Below are 24,344 nucleotides of genomic sequence, written 5' to 3'. Positions count from 1 at the left end.
TTTAACAGATTGTGGTGCTTTGATTTTTTTTTTTAATATGCAGATTAAGGGAAGTTCTCATGTTTGTGATTCTCCCTTCCCCCCCTCCCAACTGTTAAACATGACCAAGCAACAAGTATTCAGGTCAGTTAAATTACAACTGCATTCTTAAAATCAAGTTTCAAAACTGAAAAACAAGTTTTGTGAAATGTTACTCAGCCATGCTGGTAGAGTGTCACCCACATGACAATTTATAGTAGTGTGCTAGTGAATAAAAAAATGATATGGTAGAAAATAGTGACACTTTGGATTCCATTGAATTTCTTCTGTGACTGGACAGAAGTGGTTCTCCTGCCAACCTTGTCATGATACCTTGGTTCTGATAACTTTTAAAAAGCTTTATAGTCTGCAATTTTTTTGTGACTTTCCAACCAAGGCTGCTTATAACATAATAAAACTCAAATACAAGTATAGGTAACAAAACGGTATTAAAAATTACATACAAGGTGAAAATGGTAAAAACAGGCAAGAAGTCAGAGCGCACTTTGGCCAAAGCCAACCTCTCTGAAATCTCAAAAGAACATTAACTGTTTTTTATCACCTGTAAGACTTTGCCCAAAGTGCCAAATCAGCTGCACTAAATAGCAGTGTCATGTCTAAGAACAGTTGGAAAAAGTTGATCAGACCAAGGGTGAGTAGCCTCCATGTGTGGGGACCTATGAGGGCCCATGAACAGCGTCAGGTAAATGACCATCTGGAAAATTTGGCTGCCATCTTCACTTGACCTTGGATACCTGTCTGAAAGGTTGTGTGTTTGTAACCTACAAGGAAGGCGCATCCAAAGATGGTTGCATTTTTGAAATGTTGGTTCCAGGCTGGGATAGCCCCTATCCTATCTAACTGCTTTCTCTCTGAAGTTTGCCTCTTATTGGACTACTGTGTTGGGAAGATCGAACACATAGCCCCAAGGCTATGACAAGGGAAGAAGCCACCACTGTCGCTGCAGCGTTTCCCTGTGAGGATCTTGCCTTGGGTGCCTTCCATCTTAGCAGCCAACAATAGAGAGACTTGGTCCGTCTCAGTGTGGGAGGAGGTGCAGGAGATGCAGTCATGCAGGTGCTTAGCAGTGGATTTGGAAGCACAGTGGTGAAGGAAAGACCAGTATGTGGGCCATGGCTTTGGGGAAAGGCAATGTGTTGGCTCTGTTGCAGCTACCACCACTGTAGGTGCTAATGAGTGGGAGAAGTGAGGCACTATGAGTGTTGAACCAGAAGTTGAACCAGAAGTGCCAATTTTTGGCATTCCAGAGGCCTTAGAGGGCCTCCTGTACATCAGAGAGGCCACACTTGGCCTCCCTGGCTGTCAGAAAGTCTCTGAATACACAGCTCTGGTCGCAGTTGGAGGACATCAGGTGGGGAGATTGCAAATTTTTGTGTCTATTAGGGTGTGTGTGTGTGGAAATGGCCCCTGCAGATACCAAGGCACTACCAGTTTATGCAGTCATCTCCAACAAATGGGGTGTCAAGCCATGAAAACTCATGCCATGTGTATGTCTGCTTCCATGTGACAGATTCTCCTGATAAAGTGGGCAATTTTTAAAAAAATACAATTCCATGTTTTGTTACTAAAAAACACAAATGTGGTCTGTTCACAGGTTTATCACAAAGTTGCCAAAGGCCTATTTGCTGAAAGTCAAGATGACATCAGATGAGGTAAGTGAATCTGTTTCAAACACAGGTGTGCCATTTTGTGATCTTTGTAGAAGTGTTTTGGGGATGTTCTTGTTAAAACTAAATTTTAATATGATCTTTAAAAAAAATTCTGGTAATGATCCTATTGGTGCCTCAGAAATGCAGTGTCAGTAATTTGTTGCACAATATCATTAATTACTAAGATTAGATCATGGAAACAAAGTAAGGTTGTCAGTCCTGGTCTAGAACTCTTAAGCCTAGTAAGATACTCTACCGCAGCCTTTTTCAATCTTTTTCTTCTCATGGCGCACTAACAAGGCACTAAAATCGCCAAGACACACCATCAGGTTTTTGACAATTGACAAGGCATGTCATGCTGTCAGTGGGGGCCGACATGCCCCATTGGTCCTACTAATAAATGACCTTCCCCCAAATTCCTGTGGCACACCTGTGGACCACTCGTGGCACACCATTGTGCCACAGCACAGTGGTTGAAAATGGCTGCTCTATAGGATATTACCAGTTTGTAGGATTGGACTAGTGCAGTGGTTCTCAAATTGTGGGTCTGGGACGCACCAATGGGTCATGACTCAATTTTTGGTGATAGGGCAGATTGGGCAGATTGTGCATCAAGGGTTGAACAAGCTGCTACTTGGGCGGCGGGGGTGGGGAAGCACTGATGCCCAATCACCATTACAGCCACATTCCTCCTTGGCATTTATAAATTAGGCAGCAGCCACTAGAGCGTCTAAAAAGTTTGGGAATCAATGGCCTAGTGCAGTCATGACACCCCAGCCTGAGGGCCCTGTCCCCTTGAAGGGTGGAGGTGAGTGGAAGGTAGGGACGCAATCCCCAGGATCGCTTTGCTAAGGGGGCACAATCACAAACCAGAAGTGGGGTGCAATCACTTCCAATTTCTAAAGCCTGGGGAGCCCTGCGGAGGGTTGTGCAGGGCCTCCCGCACCCCTGGGAGGCTCCTGGAGGGACTGTTAAGTACATGCCCGCCCCTGTACCCCCCCCTTAGCGATGCAATCCTGGGAATCATGTTGCTGCCTTCCACCCCGCCCCGCTACCTTTCCCGCTCCCCTGCACACATTTACAGCGGTTCTCAAACTCCCTGGGAGTTTGAGAACCGCTGGGCTAGTGTGATTTACAACCCTAAATACAATATAGAGTTAGCAACTATTAAGGAGGGTAGTTATAGTATCCTTAATTAAAGTTTAGAATGGGGCTTTGTCAAGTGAATAAAAAAAGAGAACAAGTCTTTTCACTGCTAAGTTAAAGAATTGCACTGACACTGTGAGATGATAAGAATTGCACTGAGAATTGCAATAAAAGCCTCAAATTACTATGGCAAGAGTAGTTTGGAAAAAACAGTTCATCACAACTTTTGCAGGTTAAGAAAAAAAAATGTTTAAAAACCATTGAAAATATATGCTACTTGGTCAAGATATTTTCTCAGCTTCTACATAGGTAGTTGCCTTATACTGAATATGGCTTGGTCTCATTTGGAACCTGATCCATTCAACATGAAAAACATGTTCACTTCCACTGAACACACTTTTTCATAACTCCATCATCTTAAAACACATGCTTCTGAAAACATAAACACCTAGTGAGACCATTGGTTTCAACATTAAACCAGAGATGAGAGGGTGTATCACAAAATGGTTTTATGCAAATCTATTTTGCACTCTAAATTCATTTAATTTATAATATGGTTTGCATTTGCTACTTCTGAAAATTGCCCCATTAACTTTAATGGGACACCGTAAAGTGAGAGATATCAGGGTTTGTATCTTGTTTGAACTGTTCCCTGTGACACTTCCTTGATCATTGCACCTGCTTTTTGTACTAATGTTCTTTCACTCAATCATTTTAGAGGCCCCCTCCATACTACGAAAATTATGCCTATCAGCCAGAGAACTTTGGTCCTCCAAGGCATTTCGGTGGTTATAATGTGTATCTGCCTTCTTCATCTCCTCACTATCTTCCATCGGTGCCTCCACATTATCCTCCATCTGTGCCACACTATGTCCCAAGAGTTTCTACTCATCAGTCAACTCCAGTGCCAACAATAGTACAGCCAACCCCATCATCTTCAAAGACCTGTATGCCAAGTAAGCTGTGCTTCCAAGCTATTAACTGAGATTTCATGTAATTAGAGCAGTGGTTTCCAAACATTTTAGCACCGGGACCCACTTTTTAAACAACACTCTATTGGGACCCACCTAACTTCATGAGATTAAAAATAATTTTAAAAAAGTTTCATTTTGTCAGCTGCTCAGGCTTCTGTTTTTTCCTTTTAACTATGAGAGGGGGGATGGGACTTCCTTTCGGAGCATGGAGGTTCAGTGAGTTGCTAAGGTCATGGAATTTTTAAAAATGTCTTACCTTTAAAATGATGCTAACAGAAGTGTAGGGAGACTCTGTAATCTAATAACACTATCATTTTTCCCATTTAACTTGCAGAAACTAGAAAAGCTCTGATCCTCATTTTGTCAATAGTAATAATACTAGTAGGAGCTGCAATTGCAGGTGTCCTCATCTGGTACTTTGGTAAGGATGCATTTTTTTTATGCCTATCTGAAATCTTCTGCCAAAAATCACATGACACAATTCATGTCTTGCTAAACCTGAATGGTGATTTTTCTACTCAATGACCAAATCATTTTAAAATTATAAATATACCCTAGCTTATGATTGCTTTGTCACCCTCCTTTCTTTTCTCCACACCTGTATTCTGCACCTTAAGGCTTATTAAGGTTGAAATGAACTTAGTGTAATGGTCTTGCAGTGACATCTTTGACATTATATCCCATTATCTATGGTTATTACGGATAAAATGGTAGTTTTAGGGCTTCCAAAACTCATCTAACTTTCCCAGGCTGCTAGAATGACTTGTTAACTGTTTGCTTTCTAAAAACCAAAAAGAACTCTGAAATCGTTTGGGAAGTAATTTCTTACATAGTGACCAATGCTGGTGTAGGAGTAGAAACCCACGAGGCACTGCAAACAAGAAAAATGAGTAAGGAAATTTGAGCTTATGTAGCATTAAAAAAAATGTGACCCAAAGACATAAAAATGCCTTTAAAAAAAAAAAAGGCTGAAATAGTAAGCTGTCTTGGGCATTTGCTCTGTCAAGAGAAAGGTGGAGTATAAATATTTTAAATAAATAAAAATAAAACAATTCTAAACAACTTAAGCATTGTGTGTCTGCCTGGGGTTGTGTATGAGCAAGGGGTCTCCTGTGTTGTTCAAAGTTGGTCTCTTCACCCCGTTTCTAAAGCTGTGGACCAGCTCATGTTAGTCATGGTACCAAAAAAGGTGTGAAGGAGGCTGTTTTGTTTTGGAATGTCCCACATCTGGACACTCTTATGCCAAAAAAAGACCTATCTCCCGGATCTGCTTTTTAATAGAAAAAAGTCCCAGTCTTGAATTAAGAGGGACAAATGCACTTTTGAACATCATGTTCCCCTGCCCTTAGTACTTGTACCAGCTGATCAGTGGTGGTTGTTCAGAGAGGAACTTGAGTGAACTACTGGCCTAAGGCAACCGCTCTGCATACAGTACTGTCTGTCAGGAAGTTGCTCAGTACAGCTTTTCTCAAAGTGTGCTCCTAGGAGCCCTTGGGCTCCCTGAAACCCCTTCAGGGGCTCCATGACCATTTGCTTGTCCATGCCTGTTGCTTCCCTTGTTCATTGCTCTTCTTCCTCCTCATTCTCCTCTTGTTCTGGCTCTTCACCAGTATTCAGCGTTGAGCTTGGTGCTGTACCAAGGATTCCCCATACATGCATCTCCAGGATTCCCCAGGAATCCCCAGGCACTCCAGGATTCCCCATACATGTATCAGTTTGGGCTCCCCTTTAGGAGTATAAAGGGCTCCAGAGACCAAAATGAGAACTTCTGCTTTAACCATTTACAGATCGCTCACACTCAAATGTGTCTTATTCAATAGGATGAATGTGGAGGAGGGTGATTTCACAGGTGCATGCACACACACACCCCCCCCCAAGCAAGTAGGCAATTTCCAATTAGGTTCTTACACCTTAGATATGTGGAGCTGGTCACATTAGTTGAACAAACTTTAAACATTCAACTAATTTCCTTCATATACTCCTGCTTAGAAGAATATCAGTCTAAGGTGTTTATCAGAACACTATGTTAAGATATACATTCTTGTATGATTTACAGTGATTACCTTCCTACTGTAACTTAGAGAAGGGACATGCAAAATGCTTAGATCTAGTAAAATATAATAAATCAAGGTATTCAGCAAGGATTAAAACAGAGCACAACATCTTCTTGGAGAATTAAGCCCCTCTCTAGCAGTGATATAACCCCTCTAAATCCATGGAAGAAATAGTCCTACGTTCATGCAAACGGGTAGATTAAGTGCAAGGTTAGTGAATATAAGAATTGCAACCAATTCTTGGTTTGTTCTTTCTACATCTGCAGGTTCCTTTTCTGGGTTTCTTTGAAGGGGTCTGTACCTTCCTAAATCCTAATTACTTAAAGGTATTTCCCTTTAGGTAGTTGCAAAACTTTACACTTACACATGCACACACACTCTTCCTGGATCATAGCAAAAGCAAACCCAATTTCAAGGCATTTGAAAGATTCGCATTAGAAGCTGAATAGAACTTTTTCTAGAGTCTTTTTGAAAACAGTCTAATTTAAAAACTGATACTCCAAAAATGTATATATGAAATCCCTTTTCAAAACACAGAATTTCTTTAGCACTTGTATAGGGTCAGGTTCATCTCTCAAATCTATTCCTTCAAAGAATTCACTTCTAAGTTTTCATAATTTATCAAAAAAATCAACATTTTCCCCCTAAGTTTTCTGGGTAAATCAGATCTCATTACAGCTATAGACACTTTATACATATGGAGTTGAAGCATCCCTTTCTCCAAGATCAATTAACGTATGAATACATCTGGATGTAGCAAAGCCTGTTCTTCTAGAAGTGATTTGGAGCCCCTCCAAGCTTCTAACCACGTATTTTCACCAAATGGTTAGAGCTGAGAGCTTTGATGCAGCTTGAGTGTTGGACCTTGCTTATAGTGAGGATAGAATACAGATATTGTCATAACACAGAATAACAGTGGCCTCTTATCAGTGTACAGGATCTTCTTCACTAGCCTGAAGTGAATTTCTGAACAATATTGTAAACATTTTTTGATTTCTTTTACTACTCATATAAAACAGACATAATGACAGTGTTTTCATTCTGCTTTTTTGGGAAACAATTTTGTTTGGCTGCTGATGTGGGGAGCAGAGGATTCTGTGCTGGGATTCATATTTCTTGCTTCTTGCTGTTCTTGCTGTTGCATATTTCTTGCTAAGCAACTTGCTGTTGCTTATTATCCTGCTTTCTTTTTTATGTTTTTATGTTTGATTATGTGAGCTCTAGCAAAGGCTCACTGCACAGTAACAAGGTTTTCCATAAATGATCACTAGCTTTGTCTGACCTGGGTCTCTTCTTGCCTAGATTAAAAAGGGAACACAACTATTTAGCAGCATGACATTTGTGTATCTATGTGGGGTTTACAACTACACTTCCCCATATTTTTCTTGGCACTCTGGCATCATGAAAGAAAACACAATGTTAGTACTAAAGAGTTCTTCACATACAGGGTATAATTGAACAAAGGGTTTCTGTTTCAAGTTGCATCAGTTGCTGAAAATTCAAGGCAACCTTTATTACCAAAATCAATACTTGTTACAAATAAATAAATACTGCAGCAGCAGCTGAAAGCTCTTCATGCATAAGTTCTCCTGGATGATAAGGCATCTCCTCAACAGGTACAAGGAAATCATTTTTCTTTTTCTTTTTTTATAAATCTAACATGCAGATTTTGGGATCACACAAGATTTTTGTCTTTTCCTCTTTAGAAGCTTGTACTGTTTGCATGTTGCCACTAGATGTCTCCACACCAGTTTCAGGTAACACAGTAATCTTTGTCTTTCTTGGAGTGAGCTTATAAGTTGCTTTTGCAGGCTCCTTGCCATTTTGTATACTTTGCTTACTTGGAGAAGCTGCCACTCTGCGCTTTCCCCCTTAGCAAGGCAGAATGGCATCCCTTTTTTTTTTCTGCGGATTTGTCTCAATGCAAATGGGGTGGGTGTGTCTCATGGTGACACCCCCCCCCATGGTGCAGGCTATCATGGACACAAGCAAGCCTTCCCACCATGCAAAGCATGAGATTTAGCCTACAATCCTCTCCACACTTTCCTGGGAGTAAGCCCCATTGACTACAATGGGGCTTACTTCTGAGTAGAAACACATAGGGCTGGACTCTTAAAAGATCAGCATCCCAGCTGGCAATGGGGAAGGCTGAGTGCGGTGCGGAGGGGAGGGGATTGATAACAGCTGTCTTAGTTTCCTTCCATCTGGAAGTGTCAGGCTGCAGTGTATTTGCGTAACTCTATGGAATTTAGCACAACATGTTTTTTGTTAATCGCGCCAAGTCACGGAATGGAACTAACGCGGATAAATAGGCTCCACCTGTACAGGATTTTCAATCCTTCTCATGCACAAGAGCTTCAAGCCGGGGTTGCTTCTAGTGTCAAGTATGGGCTTGTCTTCAGAAAATTCATAGTCAGCAGCAAATTCCCCCAAACTCATCTTCTTTCATCTTGATTTTCAATATTGTATAAAGGAGTCTTGCAGCAGTATCCTGTGAACATTCTCCTACTTTGGCTGAGTGGCTAGACTGCAGCTCTGTGACCTGACCAACCTGTGTTCATGCTTCTTGCTACTGAAACCTCTCAGCTCAATGCTTCTTTGGCCTCCAGCTGGATATATGCAGACTAGACTTTGAACGTTCTATGCCAAGTCTCAGTTACTGGTTCATTTAGCCTTCCTTTCCATTCTTTTTTCGGCATTTTCCTTCCTAAACTGATGCTGTATTTCTTCTTTACAAAAATCAAACAAAACAAAAAGTTCAAAACTCCAACTTCTTTGCCAGGCACCCTGGGTTTTGAGACAAATACCTGTGCCACTCTTAAGTTTTCAACACACTTTCGTCTCAATCTCCATTGTAATGCTCTGTCTCCATTGTATGACAACTGTTAACAAAATGAGGGTTTTGGTATCCCCCAGCAATATAAAAACCTCAGTCAGCTTCCACCTCTAGTTTACTTCAAATTGCTAGAACTGTCGGGACCCACCAGTGGGTTGTGACCGAGTTTTTGGTGGGTCATGAAACTGACAAGGCAGATTGGACTGTGTGTATTAAGGGTTAAGCAAGCTGCTACTGCAGGGCAGGAGATCTGGTCTAGAGGGTAGAGCCTCCGTCTGCCTGAAGATAACATCCACAAGGTCGCCAGTTCGAGGCCACCGGCACCGTGCGACCTTGAAGCAGCTGACAAGCTGAAGCTGAGCTATTCCATCTGCTCTGAACGTGGGAGGATGGAGGCCAGAATGCGAAGCCAGATCGGAATGAAACACCTGAATGTAGTGGTTCTTGAAAGAAAGAACCTTCTTTCAAAATTGTAAAAATCCCTATTTAATAAGGGATTTAAATAAAGCCTGCCTATGTAAACCGCCTTGAATAAAGTCTTGAATAAAGACCAAGAAAGGCGGTATATAAATACCTGTTGTTATTACTGGGGAGGAGCACTACTGCCTTATCACCATTATAGCCACAGCCCCTGGCATTCATAAATTCAACACCAATTCAACACCATTTTCTTGGACTGTCTAAATAGACAGGATCACTTATTTTTATGTTGCAAGTATGTCTGTTCATTTCCAAAGGTGCAAACCAGCATGGACAAATTGCAGAAAAAAGGCCCAAGGAAGGAGAAAGATGCATGCTGGGTGCTTCCATAATGTCTCACTTGTTAGCCTAATAGCTTCTTAGTAAAAGGAAAGGAATATCTGCCCCTTAATTGATAATACTGCCCCAGTATTGCATGAAGAAGGAGGGACGAATGTGGTTTTTTGAGATGCAGACCCATTTCTGTCTTTGGTAGACCAAACTTTTATCAACTAATCCAAAAGTAAAACTCAACTACTGGCCATTAGGGCCACTTATTTTGTATACCCAGAGCAGTCTGCCAGAATGTTAGACTTTCTTTGACCATTCACAGATCAGCTTCACTTACCTAACAGAACAAAAGGGAAGCAGGATTTGTGGTGCTGTACGTGCTCTGGATTGACACATTTAAGGCCCAAGCTTATCCAGTGCCAATGCAGCTCCAAGGAAAGGGGACAAATGTTCCCTTTTCTTTCGGAGGCCTTCATGACTGCCCCCCTGGTGCAGTGCACACCCTTTGGCTCGGCTGCATTAGTGCTGGAAGGTTGGGTCCAATTGGGCCTTTAGATTCACAAAGAGGATGGCACATTCAGGAAGCAGGTGAGTTTCAGTGACGGTTTTAACAGCCCAATCTGAAGCAGGACTAGCCTGCCCTTTATGAAAATGGAACACAGAATTCTTGAGCATTTAAGCGTGCAATCCTAACCAGCACTTAGGCCGGCATAAGTGCCCCGGGAGGGTCGCAAACGTGCCGTAAAGCACGTTTGTGCCTCCGTGGGAGGAAGCTACATCGGCGCATCTAGATGCGCAGATGCACGGAGACCAGCAGAAGCCTCTGTGGTGGCTTCCTCACTGCTGCTTGTGTCAGTGAACCCGTGCCAACACAAGTGGCGAAGGTAGGCATGGGGGGCATGGAGGAGGTAGGAGGCACACGTTTCTGGGCGGAGGGAAGGTAGGCGATGGGTGGCCCTGGGGGGCGGGGCTGGGACCCGGCGGTTATGCCGGATTCCAACCCCCATCCCTGGGGAGAACGAAGTGGCTTCAAGCTGCTCCGCTCTCCTCAGACTTGTGCCACCTCCAGAGGTGGCACAGGTCCGAGGAGACTCATTGGGGTGAGCAGTCCTTACCCAGGGGTAAGGGGAAGAGCTTCCCCTTGCCTCTGGCTGAGCCTCTGCAGCCAACGAATCTGCATTGGATGCAGCGCAAGCCTCCTGGCGTGCCTGCTCCAGGGCAGGTTTGGATTGCGCCCGAATTTGGGTATTGGAGAGACTTTCATTTGCTTACATGTCAGAAGCTGCCACTTTATAACTATGTTTGAGTGACTGGCATTGATTGTGCTTAGGCTGCTTTTCACAGTTTTTCTTGAGGCTTTTAGATTAACAAAGGTTGACTAAGTGACTGCCTTTCATAAAATGTGCCACAAGGTAGTAAATAAAATTTAATGCTGCTCCTTTTCTAATATTCTTCTTCATACAACCTTGTTCAGTATTAGTATTCATTAAAGGTATACTCCTATTTTGATTCAAATTTTTCGTATGTTCATTCTTTAAAAGGATATCTAGTTTCCTATTTCAGAACTCCTTTTAATTTACTTTCAGTATGAGACTAGGTTGCTCTCTCCCTGCAGCTGCCTTTTGCAGGGTCTAATGGAGTCTGTGGGCAATTAAATAATCCACCTCACAGCGGACCCTCTTAGCCAAGGGTATGGAATTCTGCTCCTCAGGAACCATTTCACCATAATATGTAAACTGGATTGATGCTGCTCCATAGTCTACAGGCAGTTTAAGGGTCCATGTGACTTGAATTAACTCCAAATAGGTTGTAGATGAATATATTCCCTCTATCAATTTGTCTTCTTTACAGAAACAGACAGTTGTTCTGGTTCCAAGATACACTGTGGCACTACAGGAATATGTGTGACACCTGCTCAGTGGTGTAATGGAATGATTGATTGCCCTAATGGTGAAGATGAAAATCGTTGCGGTAAGTGTGTGTACTAAGTTTGGTTTTTTTTAAATTGGAAGACTTTTATCTTCCTGCTGCTTCCCTCTTTTTAAAAATCAGTCTAATTATGTCCAGTATTTAATGAAGTAGTTGATCTGCTCCCAAACTGGATTCTGTATGGCAGCTGTTGGAAGTGTTGCAAGAGAACTTGGGATTATTTTCAGCCATTAGACCTCTTTTTTGCATTTGTAGGTTGTAATTTGCTGCTAGGATCACAGGTGAGAGACTATCTATGGCTGTGTCTGTCCACACACCTTCTTGTACTTCTACCACTACTGTGCAAATAGGCTATAGCAGGAAACAGTCAGTCATAAGGCTCAACTTTGTAAGTTTACATAATGAACTGCCTCTTGGCTTTTTAGTCTTTGTCAAGTTCTTTGTCAATTTTAAACTTCTACAATCATGAGGGCTAGAATTAAGCTGCTTTTAAAAGATGCATAATGCAGTCCCATTCATATCTCCTCAGAAATGCATCCCCTTGAGTTTTAATGGGACTTGTTTTCAGCCGTCATCTTTTGAAAATTCCTAGACTTTTGCACTAACAGGCTACATAAAATTGCCTCAATGGCTGCAGAGCACTGTTCTTGTTCTCAAGCAGATGTGCAAAGGAAGCAGAGAATAAAACGTAAGCATGCTTTATTTCAGCCTTTGGAAGACAATTGAATGAAATACTTCATCAACCATTTCTTGCATCTGGAGATGTGTTTTTTAATTAGTGAAAGTAATTTTTTAAAATTTGCAGTTAGCTGATGCAAGTTTTCTAATCTGTTTTCAAGTCAAATCATACAGTTTCTTAGGGCCAATCCATAGATTTCACTACAGGGACCCAGCAAGAGCCCTCTACCAGGGCTTGCAGTCCCATCAACACTTTCCTAGCGTTTACCCGCTTTTCTTTTTATGGCAGCTGGCTGCTGCTTACAGAGACAAATAAGGACATTTGTAACTTCTCTCGTCCAGCAGAAGCCATGCACTGCTGGTGGTGGTGTGGCACTAGAGGTTGGAGAGATCATGCACAATCTATAGGACACGTGGAACTTTGCCTATAAACTACTGCATTAATAAGTTTTTGCTCTTCTTATAAATGTTTTAGAAATGTGAAAATCATTAGTCATTAAACATCACAGTCATTGGCAAATTTCTTGTACTGTAGTTAGGCTTTATGGACCAGACTTTATCTTGGAAGTTTATTCATCTGAAAACAAAGGCTGGTATTCTATATGCCATGATGACTGGAACGATGGCTATGGGAAGACTGCCTGTACAGACATGGGATATAACAAGTAAGTAGGTTGATACTTTCATGATGAATACACCCATGTTTGAGCATTACATTACAGATAGAGTCTCACATGCATTGTTTAAAGAATAGTGCACATAAATAAATTTTTCAAAGGGCTTATAGTCTGTGTTCCCTTTAAGGTGCATGGTAGTATGGCCGCCAAGCTCTATGCAGCATGGAGCTTGGCAACATGGAAGTTTGACAGTGATGTGATTGCTGAATATCTGGAGGTTAAATGGTTAACCTGCTGCTGTTAAATGGGTTGACACACCTGGAATGCTGCTCAGTCAATAATCTAGACCAGTGTTTCTCATCATTTTTACCCTGCGATACCGCTTTGCGTGATCCACCTACTGGAAGTATCACCGGAAGTAACTGGCAATTTTGCAATCGCCAGTTACTTGTGGATTGGGAGGCCAGATGGGATACAACATACACTGATAAGCGGATCAGGGTGGATGGGAAGGCTGCTTTAAATGCATGAAAAGTGCACACTGGAGCTCTGCCCTTCAAGCCAAGCCTCCTATTTCTGCTTGTTGCATTGTGTTGCTGGAATTGCTGCCAGGTGGTGGGAGTCTGGGGGTTCCATTTGTACCACTGACACCATCTCAATACCGCTGGTGGCACTGTTTGAAAAACACTGATTTAGATGAGTGGTCTCCAAACTCAGGACAGCTGCATGGCAAAAAAAAACCCCTCCCCAGTGTGACCGGAGCTTACCATTCTGTGGGGGAGCCTGCTGTCTTTCTTTCTTCTCTCCACCAAACACCATGCCAGCCATCCGAGTTTGTCTGGAAATCCAGGCACAGAGTCTGCTGGGGCAACAGAATATAGAAGTGGCTGGCTGTTGCTACATTTGGGGGAGATCAGAGAGAAAGATAGCAGGCTCCATCCATGGAATGGTAAGCTCTGTTCAGGCAGGGGAGGGGTTTTCATGGGTGCTGGATCTAGCCTGCAGGCTGGGGTTTGTCACCTGCTGATCTAGACAATATTTCAGGATTTAAAATTTCCTAGAGACATGAGGCAAATCATAAAGTAGTTGGGTTCTTAAAACTATATAGAAGCATCCCTTCTAGATATCCTCTGCTTTTCAGGAGCCCCTTTTCCTCAGTTGAATAGATTTCTTGAATGCATCTTGGTGGTTGCATGTGAAGAATCTGTAATTAGGATGGATGGCTTTTTGATGACTTCAGCAAAACTACTACCCTGGGGTTGCAGGCAATGCTCAGTTTGAGAACTGAAGTCTTAAACTGAAATAGCTGAGTGTGGGAGTCAATAGAATATGAAATACTTTATGCTCCACAGTTAGCAAAGAAATCTTGAAGAAAATTAGAGTGAAAATGTTTGGATCTACCCAATATTACAATCTTTAGTGCAGTGGCTCCCAAACTCTGAAGCTGGAAACCACCTGAGTCTCTGCATACAAAGAATAAAGGCAGTGATGTGATCACCAGGATTGCACTGCTGCCAGGGATGAAAGGTGGGGTTTAAATTTTTTGAAGCGCCAGCCTCCTGGGTATTCCTCCGCAGGACTCCCCAAGCCTCAGAATGTCTAAAAATAGCAATCACAACTCATTTTCAGTTTGTGATCATGAAACCAGAAGAGGGTCACAATTACTGCTTTTAGGCATTCTGAGGTTTGGGGAGCCCTGGGAGACCAGTGCAGTGAAAAGTTTGAAAATCCCCTTTTGTACCTGGCAGCAGCACATTCCTGGTGATTACACCACTGCCTTTATTCTTCCCTGCCCTTAAGGGGGCAGAAACAGGGTTTTCCCTGGCTGGTGGGTTGCAGCCCACCAATTTGGGAACCACAGACCTAGTGTGTTGTGTCAGCCCTTTGAGTTGACTCTCAGTTTTCCACTAGTGCAGGACAGTGTAAGAGGCAATAAACTTAATTCTGTAATCTAGCGCTTATAACGAAGTTGTGGTATGGAGCAAATCTGGGTAAAAAGAAAATTGATTTGAGAAATGTGTAGCCTTTTCCAAAAACATTACAAGCATTGGTTTATATCAGTATAGCTCTGCCCACACTAAAAAGTAGTACCAAGCTGTTTTCATTGCTACATAACCATTACAGCATAAGAATAAGCTATAGCTGCCCCACATACAGCATATTCAGACAATGCTTTATTGCATTTACTAGGGAATATATTAGACTGTTAGCCACTTGACATTTTGTGTGACTCGAGCAGTGACTGCTGTAATGGTGGCCAAGAAACCAAAGCTTGACCTCGGCCATGGTACAAAATCTTTCAGTAAAATTTGAGGTAGACCACAGGTATAGAGGGACATAGATGTGAAGCAAATTGTTTAATGATATTTCTATACATTCTGCCCACTTTCAAGAAATGTGACTCCCAAAAATCACAATAATGCACTGCTCTCTCACAGTAGATTTGGTGGGGAGAGCAAGTATTTAGTAGCACTTGATCTGTTTTCTGGCTAAAGCTCTTATTCAGCACTCATTATGCTGTAATAAGTAATAGCTGGGATTTGTTCACTTTTTTCCATCTGCAGGAACACTTATCTCAACAGCAAGGGAATTGCACCTATCTCTGGAAACGTTAGCTTTATGAGGCTGAATACAAGTGCTGGGAGTACAGACTTCTATAAGACACTGTATAAAAGGTGAGATTCCTATACTTCCTACTTGAAATAGGTGTGGTTCATAGAATCATTGTAATGCACAATTGTGTCACGCAACAGAGAAGTTGTTGATATTGAAATGAATGCTGCTTTTTAAAAAGACTATAAAATAGTTTTACTTTCGCCTTTTAAAGAGTTTTTTGAACTCCCACATAATAAAATTTGAAGTCATTAGGCTACTCTTGTCAAGTCCTGTTTTGAACATATGTCTGTGGTTCAGGGATACTGCCCTTGAGTGCAACATATATCAGTATGATTGATAGAGCCCAAGCTATGCCAAAGTTGTAATAAACAAGTGCATGTAGAGGCTTCTTTCACTGTGGCACTTTCCATGCAGTAAAAATGTGATGTACAACAGCTCATCATCATAATTGGAAAACATAATAGATAAAAACTGAAATAGCAGAGAGCAATATCTCCTGTAAGGCACTGGTTCCCAGACTTTTTCAACTGGCTGCTCCCTTGACCAACCGGGCCATTGGCCGTGACTTCCAATTAGGGCTGCAGTCCTATACATTGTATAGGGAAGCAAATTTTTTGCAAGGATTCTGTGACTGTCCAGGGAGCCATGGCTCACATTTTGGGAACCACTGCTGTAAGGGGTTCGTGCCACTGTGCAGACTCTTCTGTTGCTGCATGACACTGTCTCCAGATGCTCAACAATGATGTTGCTGATCTCTGAGCTGGGTGGAGCTCAGCTTTGAGCTGTGCAGCCAGGCAGCTTAGCAGGATCAGTGGGAGAGGGTGATTCCTCTCCCACATGCCTGCAAATCATACCACAGCAGGTGGTAAGGTACGTCATACTAGATATGTTTTAGAGTTCTCCATTAGAACTGCACAGTACTTTGTCCACTGATGGTTCTGCTATAAATTGCAAGACAGTAGAAAAGCAGATATCCCATAGATAGAGGTGTTTGTTTCCAGTGAATAAGATAGGATTAGAGCCCAAGTCTTACTGAACACAATGAGCTTACTTCTGAGTAAAATAACACAATTTTCAAGCACCTCTAACTATTAGAGTCCTAGAAGTTCCTTCTCAATAGAAGGGGAAAGATGTTTCTGCAGATGGAACTCATGACTGGTGCCTGGCAACCTGCACCAAGGAGTACAGGATCCTGCCACTGTAACATGATGTGATCTGTGCTGCAGGGGTGTGCATATGAATAATGCAGCCACATCCGTGGAGCTTACATTTAGGTTCTTATCATAAAATTGGTTCCCTTCTGGGAGAAGGGATGCTGCTCTGATAGGGACGATCTACATGATTAGCCTCACCCATATCATCTACTTGTACAACCCTGTAGCATAGGATTGAAGTGGCTCACAGTAATGTGCTTGTGAAGGAGGGCTTGCATCTTCAAACATGGGTGGAAATAAGACTCATTCTCTCTGCTCATGTTCTAGTTTATGGTGTCCATCAGGAAGCGTGGTCTCTGTGCGATGCATAGGTAAGTATTGTAATTTTATTTTACTTTTAATTACCTCTGTTTAGATAAACATTAGTCTGTATTGTGAATAAAGAATCCAATTTTCCCTCACTGTAAAATAAGATCTAGTTGCAGATTATTTTTAAGAAACTGGGGGAATAGGCTATGGTAAAATGGCCACCTGTTCTACCCTTCTTTTTGTTGAGATTCTGAGCTCAGTTGAGATAGCCCCATGGCAAGGGCTGCAATATAAAATTGCCCTGATTTTATATCAGAGGAGAGCAACTGTTATCTCTTCCGCTAAGTTGGAACCTCTTAAATTAAATTATCTATATTTCTAATGTACATACTGAGTGAGATGAAAAGTGACCATACTGATTAGAGGACCAGAGAACTGATTATAGAGTATAGTGGATAACATTGGACTTGGGACTGGGGAGAGCTGGGTTCAACTACACACTTATCCATTAATTGTGTTGGGTGGCCTTGGGAAAGTTATTTTGTCTAAACTGCCTCATACGGTGGCTGGTAATGATCCTAAAATGGAATAAGCCATACATGTCCTTTTTAGCTCCTAGAAGTAAAACAGGCCACATATTGTGTGAGTGAGAGACTATCCCTGAAACATCTCCTTTGTTTTAAGATTGTGGCCTCTCGAATAAACGTGCATCAGCTCGAAACAGAATTGTGGGTGGAAATGCTGCCTTTCCTGGTGATTGGCCATGGCAAGTCAGTCTTCATACCCACGGAGTTCATCTGTGCGGAGGGTCCATTATCACTCCTGAATGGATAGTAACAGCAGCTCACTGTGTCGAAGGGTGAGTCCAAAACAGTTTATGGTGTTTTTTTTCCACATGGCTTTTCATTTCAAGTCTGTGTGCATCTTGGGATTTTGTATGTAGAATTTGAAATCGGCTTTTAAAAAGGAGAAATATATAATTTGCAGTGTGTCCCTGAGTCCTGTTGAAATGGCATGGACAGAGCATAACTGAACTGAGAAGATACCACCTGTCAGGTGTCTCATGTAATACTCTTTGATCATATTTTGCAGCTGCTTTGTTGTGCGTTTTTCTTGAGTTGTTTTTTTTTGCTCTCCCCCAGGGGGTCCTGACTCAAAAGTGATTGTTCCACCCCACTGTGTTAATCCCTATGACGTGCATGCATAGTTTCTGTCCTACCTATATAGGGTTGGAACCCAAATATGTTAGCTTCTTGGCATCCTTGGCACTTAAATGTTGATGCGGCAGTAACATGAGTTATACTGAAGTGGAAATAAGCTAGCCTTACTTCTGCTTTGTAGGGTATATTCTGATTCACACCAATGGAGCGTTTATGCTGGAATTCTGTCACAGTTGGCAATGTCTTCTTCTCGGGGGTACAGAGTAGCCAAAATAATTTCTCATCCGAACTATGATCCATCTACTAAGAACAATGACGTTGCCCTTATGAAGTTACAATCTTCTCTGTTTTTTGATGGTATGTATTGGGGGGGCAGATGTCCTCTTTTTTCACCTCATGTCCTGGAAAAAAAATTAAATGTCCTCCTTTTCCCTGTGAGCGGGTCCCTGCAGACAGCGCATAACCTTCTAGTAATTAATGGCTGCAATCCTATCCTCACTTTCCTGGGAATAAGTCCCATTGAACACAATAGGAGTTACTTCTGAATAGACCTGCTTAGGATTGTGCCCTATATGTAATAAACGATATATAATATAGTTTTAAATTTAATAATAAGTAATATAGTGTTTAAATTAACATGAAATCAATAGATGAATGTTTTTGGCTTTTATTTTGTCATGTCCTACATTCCTACATTTTGCTTGAATGTCCTACATATTGGGGTGTCTGGTCCTCTTTTGCGGTTATGACACCTGGTCACCCTGTTTTGGGGGGACACGACTATAATATCCAGACTTTCTTTTTTTTTTTTATAATGCTTTATTTATTACAGATACAGGTAAGGAAAATTGGATAGACTTAGGGCTAGGACTACATAGGTTACACACGAGGGTAATATCCAGACTTTCTATAGCATGTCCAGTGCAATTTAAAAATCAAGATTGTATAAACTTGGTTGCACTACCGCAATGCTAAATGATTATAATAAAGATGTGAAGAGTCATTGGTGCTTTGAAGGACCAGCCATCTGTTCTGTAAGTTTCTCTGTTAACCTCCACAAGAATTGTTTCTGTGGTATTCTGAGCCCACTTGGAAAAGAGTAGAAAACCTCACATTCTATAGGAAATATTGCAGAAATTAAGTGCATCATGCTGTACATGAAATATGTGTGGTCTGTGGGGCAATACCTGACTTTTTTCTCCAACTTTTCATCCTCTGTATGTATGTAAGGGAAGGTGAGGGGATAAATCTTGAGTGTAGCTTATGTATTCAGCCTGTTCTCATATTGTCAGATTTTCACTTGCTGTATTCACATCTGCTCCTCTGCCTTGAAGTATATCCTGTTGACTAAAAGCATTCTCTCTTCACAACTTTCATGTGGTGATTATGATCCAAGTAGCTAGTTTTATGCTAGGAAACAAGAGTTCTAGAAATTAGCGCTAAATCTGAAAGGCCCAAGGCTGTGCTTGGAAATCATCCCTATACTGAGCCTGCTTCTTCTATCAAACTCTGTTCAGGCACAGTTACTGACTGACAATGTTTTTGCCTCAGAACTTATAAGGCCGGTTTGTTTGCCCAACCCTGGAATGATGTTTCAGCCGGAACAAAAGTGTTGGATAACTGGATGGGGAGCAAAACACCAAGGAGGTAAAGTTGGTTACCAGCAAAACCTGGCGTTTGTTTTTAAGTCTGCATCAGTTCATGTACACAAGGCCCCTAAGTGGAAAATGTTGCACAATTCTGTAATTGCTTATAGTAGTATGTCATGTCAAATGAGCTGTTATGGCCATATGTTAGCAGTGCCAGAATCAGGTTTGTATAGTGGCTGAGCAATACTTGGATGTGTTGGTGGGGGGTCATCCTGGCTCTCTCTAATATTCATGAAACTAGTTGAAATGAACAGAAAAGGTGCAAGATTGTCAACACCTTGACATTCTCTTGCTTTTGTTTTATGGTTTATCAAATAGTGTTGGGGTCCCAGGGAAAAGCCCTGCACTGAGTTTTCCATGATGCCTCCCCCGCCCCCAGTGGTGCACTAGCATAGCCATCAGTACTGAGGGTTCAGAGGTCAGTCTGACCAGATGGGCCCTGGGCCAGTGCCCCACTTGGCTGACCCCCTGATATTGTTCTAGCAGCTGGATTTTGGATGGGTCTTAATGTATCATTCTTGTGCCCTTTTTAAACTTTAGGTAACACTTCAGTAGAACTGAATGCTGCATCTGTACCATTAATTGATTCATCTACATGCAATGGCATATTTTTCTATAATGGACTCATTTTGCCTACTATGATTTGTGCCGGTTACTTAGAAGGAAAAGTGGATTCTTGTCAGGTAATAGTTTTTTTTCTGTTAAATGTGAAACCATTTCAGATTCTAACTCGAATCTCTGAGGTCTGTAAAATGCAAATGATAACAAATAGATAATTGAAAAAGATATTGAACTGATTTGTAAATATGGAGAAATTATTTTCTAGATGTAGAATAATTTTTTCCCCAAAGATTCTGCCATTTCTACTGACTGATTTCCCCCTCTAAAATTCTAAAAATCTGGCCACTGTCAGAAAAATTTAAGAACTGGCAGATTTAATGGGATTCCTTACGCTGAGAGACGGTGTGCCTGTCAACTGGGGGGGGGGGACGGGACTGAAACTTTAGTGTTTGTGATCCTATATTGCCCATTGTATAATATATTTGGATCATGTTTAATATATTTAGATCCAGTTTTGGCAAAGATAAGTGGGTGATCTGGTCAGGATAAGATTGGGTGCATTCTTATGGTGGAGGATAAGACTTTTGGAGGGTTGCAAGATTCCTGAAATTGATGGCTAAACAGAGGAATGAATATGGTTGATGCATGGGTTTGATTTTTTTTTTTTGGTGGATGTTTATGTGTTTATCATATGATTGTTGTACTATGCCAATAAAGATTCACTGAATTTAATTGTTTATGGATATATTACAAATACAGTGGACCTGTTTTATCTAGGAATCCAGCACTCGCAGATTTCAGTATCTATGGATGTGAGATGTTTTAAAACATTTTTAAAAGTAAAGATGGGTAAGAACATAGCCTTCCCTACCTTCTAGCTCCCAAATTGCACCATTTGCAGGGGAGTGTTTGCACTCCTGTAAGCCACTTCCAGGCCGTGTGATGCATTCTGGGGTAACCCAGGGCCAAGGGAGGTGGGCCATGTGACACAGAAGTGGCTTACAGCAGAAGACTGCTCTACAGCCCTTCAAATGGCACAGTTTTGTAATACAAAGGGAAGGCTATTTTCTTACTGATTTTTACTTTTGTAAAATGGAACTCCAGTTCCATTTTATCTGCGGATATCTGTATCCATGCGGGGAGGGATTGCTAGAACCCAATTCTCACGGATACTGAGGGTCTACTGTATTTCTATTGTTCAGAAATCAGTCGATTATTTCTTTTAACTTGATTGTGACAAGATTGCAATAAGTTTATGGGTTGTATTTTTTTTTTTTAGGGTGACAGTGGTGGTCCATTGGTAACTCTGAAAGACTCATTGTGGTGGCTAGTTGGTGACACAAGTTGGGGATCAGGCTGTGCTGGTCCATTTAAACCTGGAGTTTATGGTAACATGACTCGGTTCACAGACTGGATTTACAGAAATATGCAGGTAACTCAGTCATAATAATAATTTTAAAAAGTGCTGGCACTTTTGCAACTTAAGTTTGTTGCTCATTGCCCATGCACCACACGATAAACATGCAAGACAATTTGCTCCAAATATAAATTGGGCCATTCTTAATTAAAGCCAATCATATAGTTGTTCACTCCCTGAAGTGGGCTTAACCTTGGAACTCCTCTCCTCCTTTAGTGCATGGTGGGGGCAAATCAGGATTGCCCACCTTGTGAAATGGCAGAAAATAATTGGGAAAATACCCAATGAAAAATGATGATTAGAGTGGGCCTTCCCTGCCTTGCAGTCTATTGTCCCAAGCAGCAGCTGTGGTGGAAAGTAGAGGTTGCAAGACCAGGGCAGCTTCTTCCTGATGCTATGGGAGCCTGTTTAGGAGGTGATGTGATGGCTGTTGGTGGTTCTGTTGCATTACAAGCACTGGTCACTCATTAATATCTTCAAAAGATGGAAGTTGAAAATTAACTCCTTTTTGTTAGACTAAAAGTGTGAAATGTCATAGAATGGACCCAGCTTTAATTTTTCACCTAACATTCCCCATCTCCTGCCATGCCATATCTCCCCACCTGTGGATGGTGAATGTCAGCATTGTGGGCTGCACCCAAAAAGATTGCCAAGGAGGCTTGGCGATTCTGTACACTCTCTGCAGAACTGTCAGGCTCTTACTGACTTTTGCTGCATGTTATGCTTCTGTTGTTGATGGTCTGTTCCCTTCTCTAGAGGAATGAATGCTAGATCATCATTTAGGTCTAGTGTTCACTAGATCATGATGATGATGATGATGATGATTTTCACATCTACCTGCTGGCACAATCCTTCAGCGGAGAAAACTCTAATAGAAAGAGTGTGGTAGCTATAGCAGTGATTTGATGCGGGAGGGAATAAAGGGTGATGATGGGCAAGAAGTGTAACCGGCCTCCACTCACAATGTAGTTCTATCTTTTGGAGGGGGTAGGGAGCTTAATGTACCAGGTGCATTAGTACATCACTTCTGGCCTGAAATCCAGTTTGTCCACATCTATCACACTTGTTTCTTTAAGCACGATACTATTGTTTGACTGCTGTGTGAACTATTGTGTTGAAAAGTGGTATATAAATATTAATATTTTGGGGGAATATTTGCATGATCAAGTTACAAGCATAGTAGCTATGAAATTGTCCTTGCCTGCATCTGGAAGGTTTTTTGAGTTTTGTTCATTGTACACACACAGCTGCTTCTGTTTTATCAAAACAGAAACAATTATAGCTCTGCTACTGTTGACATGATTATGAATCAAGGGCTGAAGAAGAGGTGAATCAAAAGCTTCTGATTTCATGAGGATTCACTGACTTGCTTGCTGATTCTCCCCTTCAATATGTCAGCATTGTTGACACAGCTTCAGGGTTTATATGGGCCCATAACAATGCATTATTAATTCAATACATGTAGTATGCAGGGAGTGTTAATGCTTTGTGTTTTTCTAACAGGCAAACCAATGACTATATTCTGTCACGTGTCACTGCTGTGGAAAGAATGGCATCTCGGTGAATCGAATGGTTTTCCTGATCTTCCTAACTACTGTAAAAAGTGCCTTAAAAATGAATTCTAGGTCCTCAACACTTCATATTTTTAATAACTTAAATGTTTGCAAACTGTTTGCAATTTGCACTGACTGGATATTAAGCACAGTATAGGCTTCACAAGAACCTATCTTAGTACAATATCTCAGGTGGTTATTGGCACTCCTTTTTTTAAAAATCAAATCACTGAAGTGTCCTTGATTTGAGAATTCCCAGCCAGTTTTTTATTATTGTAATCATATTTGTAAATTGCTATTTCTATCCTGTGTTTGGAATATAAGCACAGCATCCTGTTGCTTATTTTTGGTGTTATTTAATGTTTAGGGTATCAGTAATGTGAATGTCTGAGCTGCTGGCTAGCTCAGGTTTTCAAAGGTAGGGAAACCACATGATGAATGTCCTGAGGTAACAAGTGCAAAGGAGACATTTCTCTAAAATACTAAGGGACAGAAAATACCTCACTTGTTTTCAGGTATCTAAAAATGCATCACCCTTTTCACAGGTGTTAACATGGATTTCAAAAATAGGGGTTTATATATTGAATCCCCCCACTTCCAAATATGTTAAACTAAAATCAAAATCAGAGTTTGTTCAGTAAACGAAAACATCTTGGACTTCATTTTGTTCTGTTGTACAGAGTATTCCAGGATCACAGTAGGCCTTTATATGTATTGCCTCGTCCAGAGACAGGACTGTGTGGTCAGGTAAACCAGGAATGTGCCAGCAAATGCAGCCTCTGACATCATGTCTATAGCCACACCCCCATTCTTTCCATGTTCAGTACTGGTTACTACAGAAAAATGCTCTAAGCATGGAGAGTGGGGGTGGGGCATAGCTATAGGGCATGCCAGTAGCAGGAGGAGCTGGCACACTCCCAGCCACACATTTCTGTTCTTAGGTAATGTCTGAAGAGGCTTAAATATGATACTAACTAGTATTCCAATAGCACAGTTAACAGGCCTTGTAGCCTGCAGCTAGGAACTTGCTAGATGCATCTTCCAAGTGTAGGTAGGGACTAGAAACAGCAAGTAGGAATAATTCAAGATTTCCCCTGCCCCTTTAATAAGAGATTTTCACTGTGGCTATATTTTATACATTTCTGAACCTGTCAGTTAAGTGTTAAGAACAGTAAAGTAAAACAACTTAATCAAGTGACTACCTCATTTAATAAAACACTGATATGCACATATTAAGCAGGAATGTCTTAATC

The 24,344-nt window shown here is 41.4% G+C and overlaps 1 protein-coding gene across 1 annotated transcript; it reads left to right on the top strand.

Annotated features, from left to right (window-relative positions):
• The first annotated feature begins 707 nt into the window (after positions 1-707).
• On the top strand, positions 708-21,568 carry TMPRSS2 (transmembrane serine protease 2). The gene is made up of 12 exons (XM_066621297.1): positions 708-716; positions 3,553-3,790; positions 4,143-4,229; positions 11,300-11,419; positions 12,591-12,720; positions 15,237-15,347; positions 16,770-16,813; positions 17,436-17,610; positions 18,093-18,268; positions 19,463-19,558; positions 20,101-20,243; positions 21,401-21,568. Exons 1-12 carry the CDS (start codon positions 708-710, stop codon positions 21,566-21,568), a joined length of 1,497 nt encoding a protein of 498 aa, XP_066477394.1.
• The last annotated feature ends 2,776 nt before the right edge of the window (positions 21,569-24,344 follow it).

This window comes from Tiliqua scincoides, chromosome 3, assembly GCF_035046505.1.
Source record: "Tiliqua scincoides isolate rTilSci1 chromosome 3, rTilSci1.hap2, whole genome shotgun sequence".
Taxonomy (NCBI): Eukaryota; Metazoa; Chordata; class Lepidosauria; order Squamata; family Scincidae; genus Tiliqua; species Tiliqua scincoides.
Note: the sequence above shows the minus strand (reverse complement) of the source record. Positions and strands in the feature narration are given on the sequence as shown.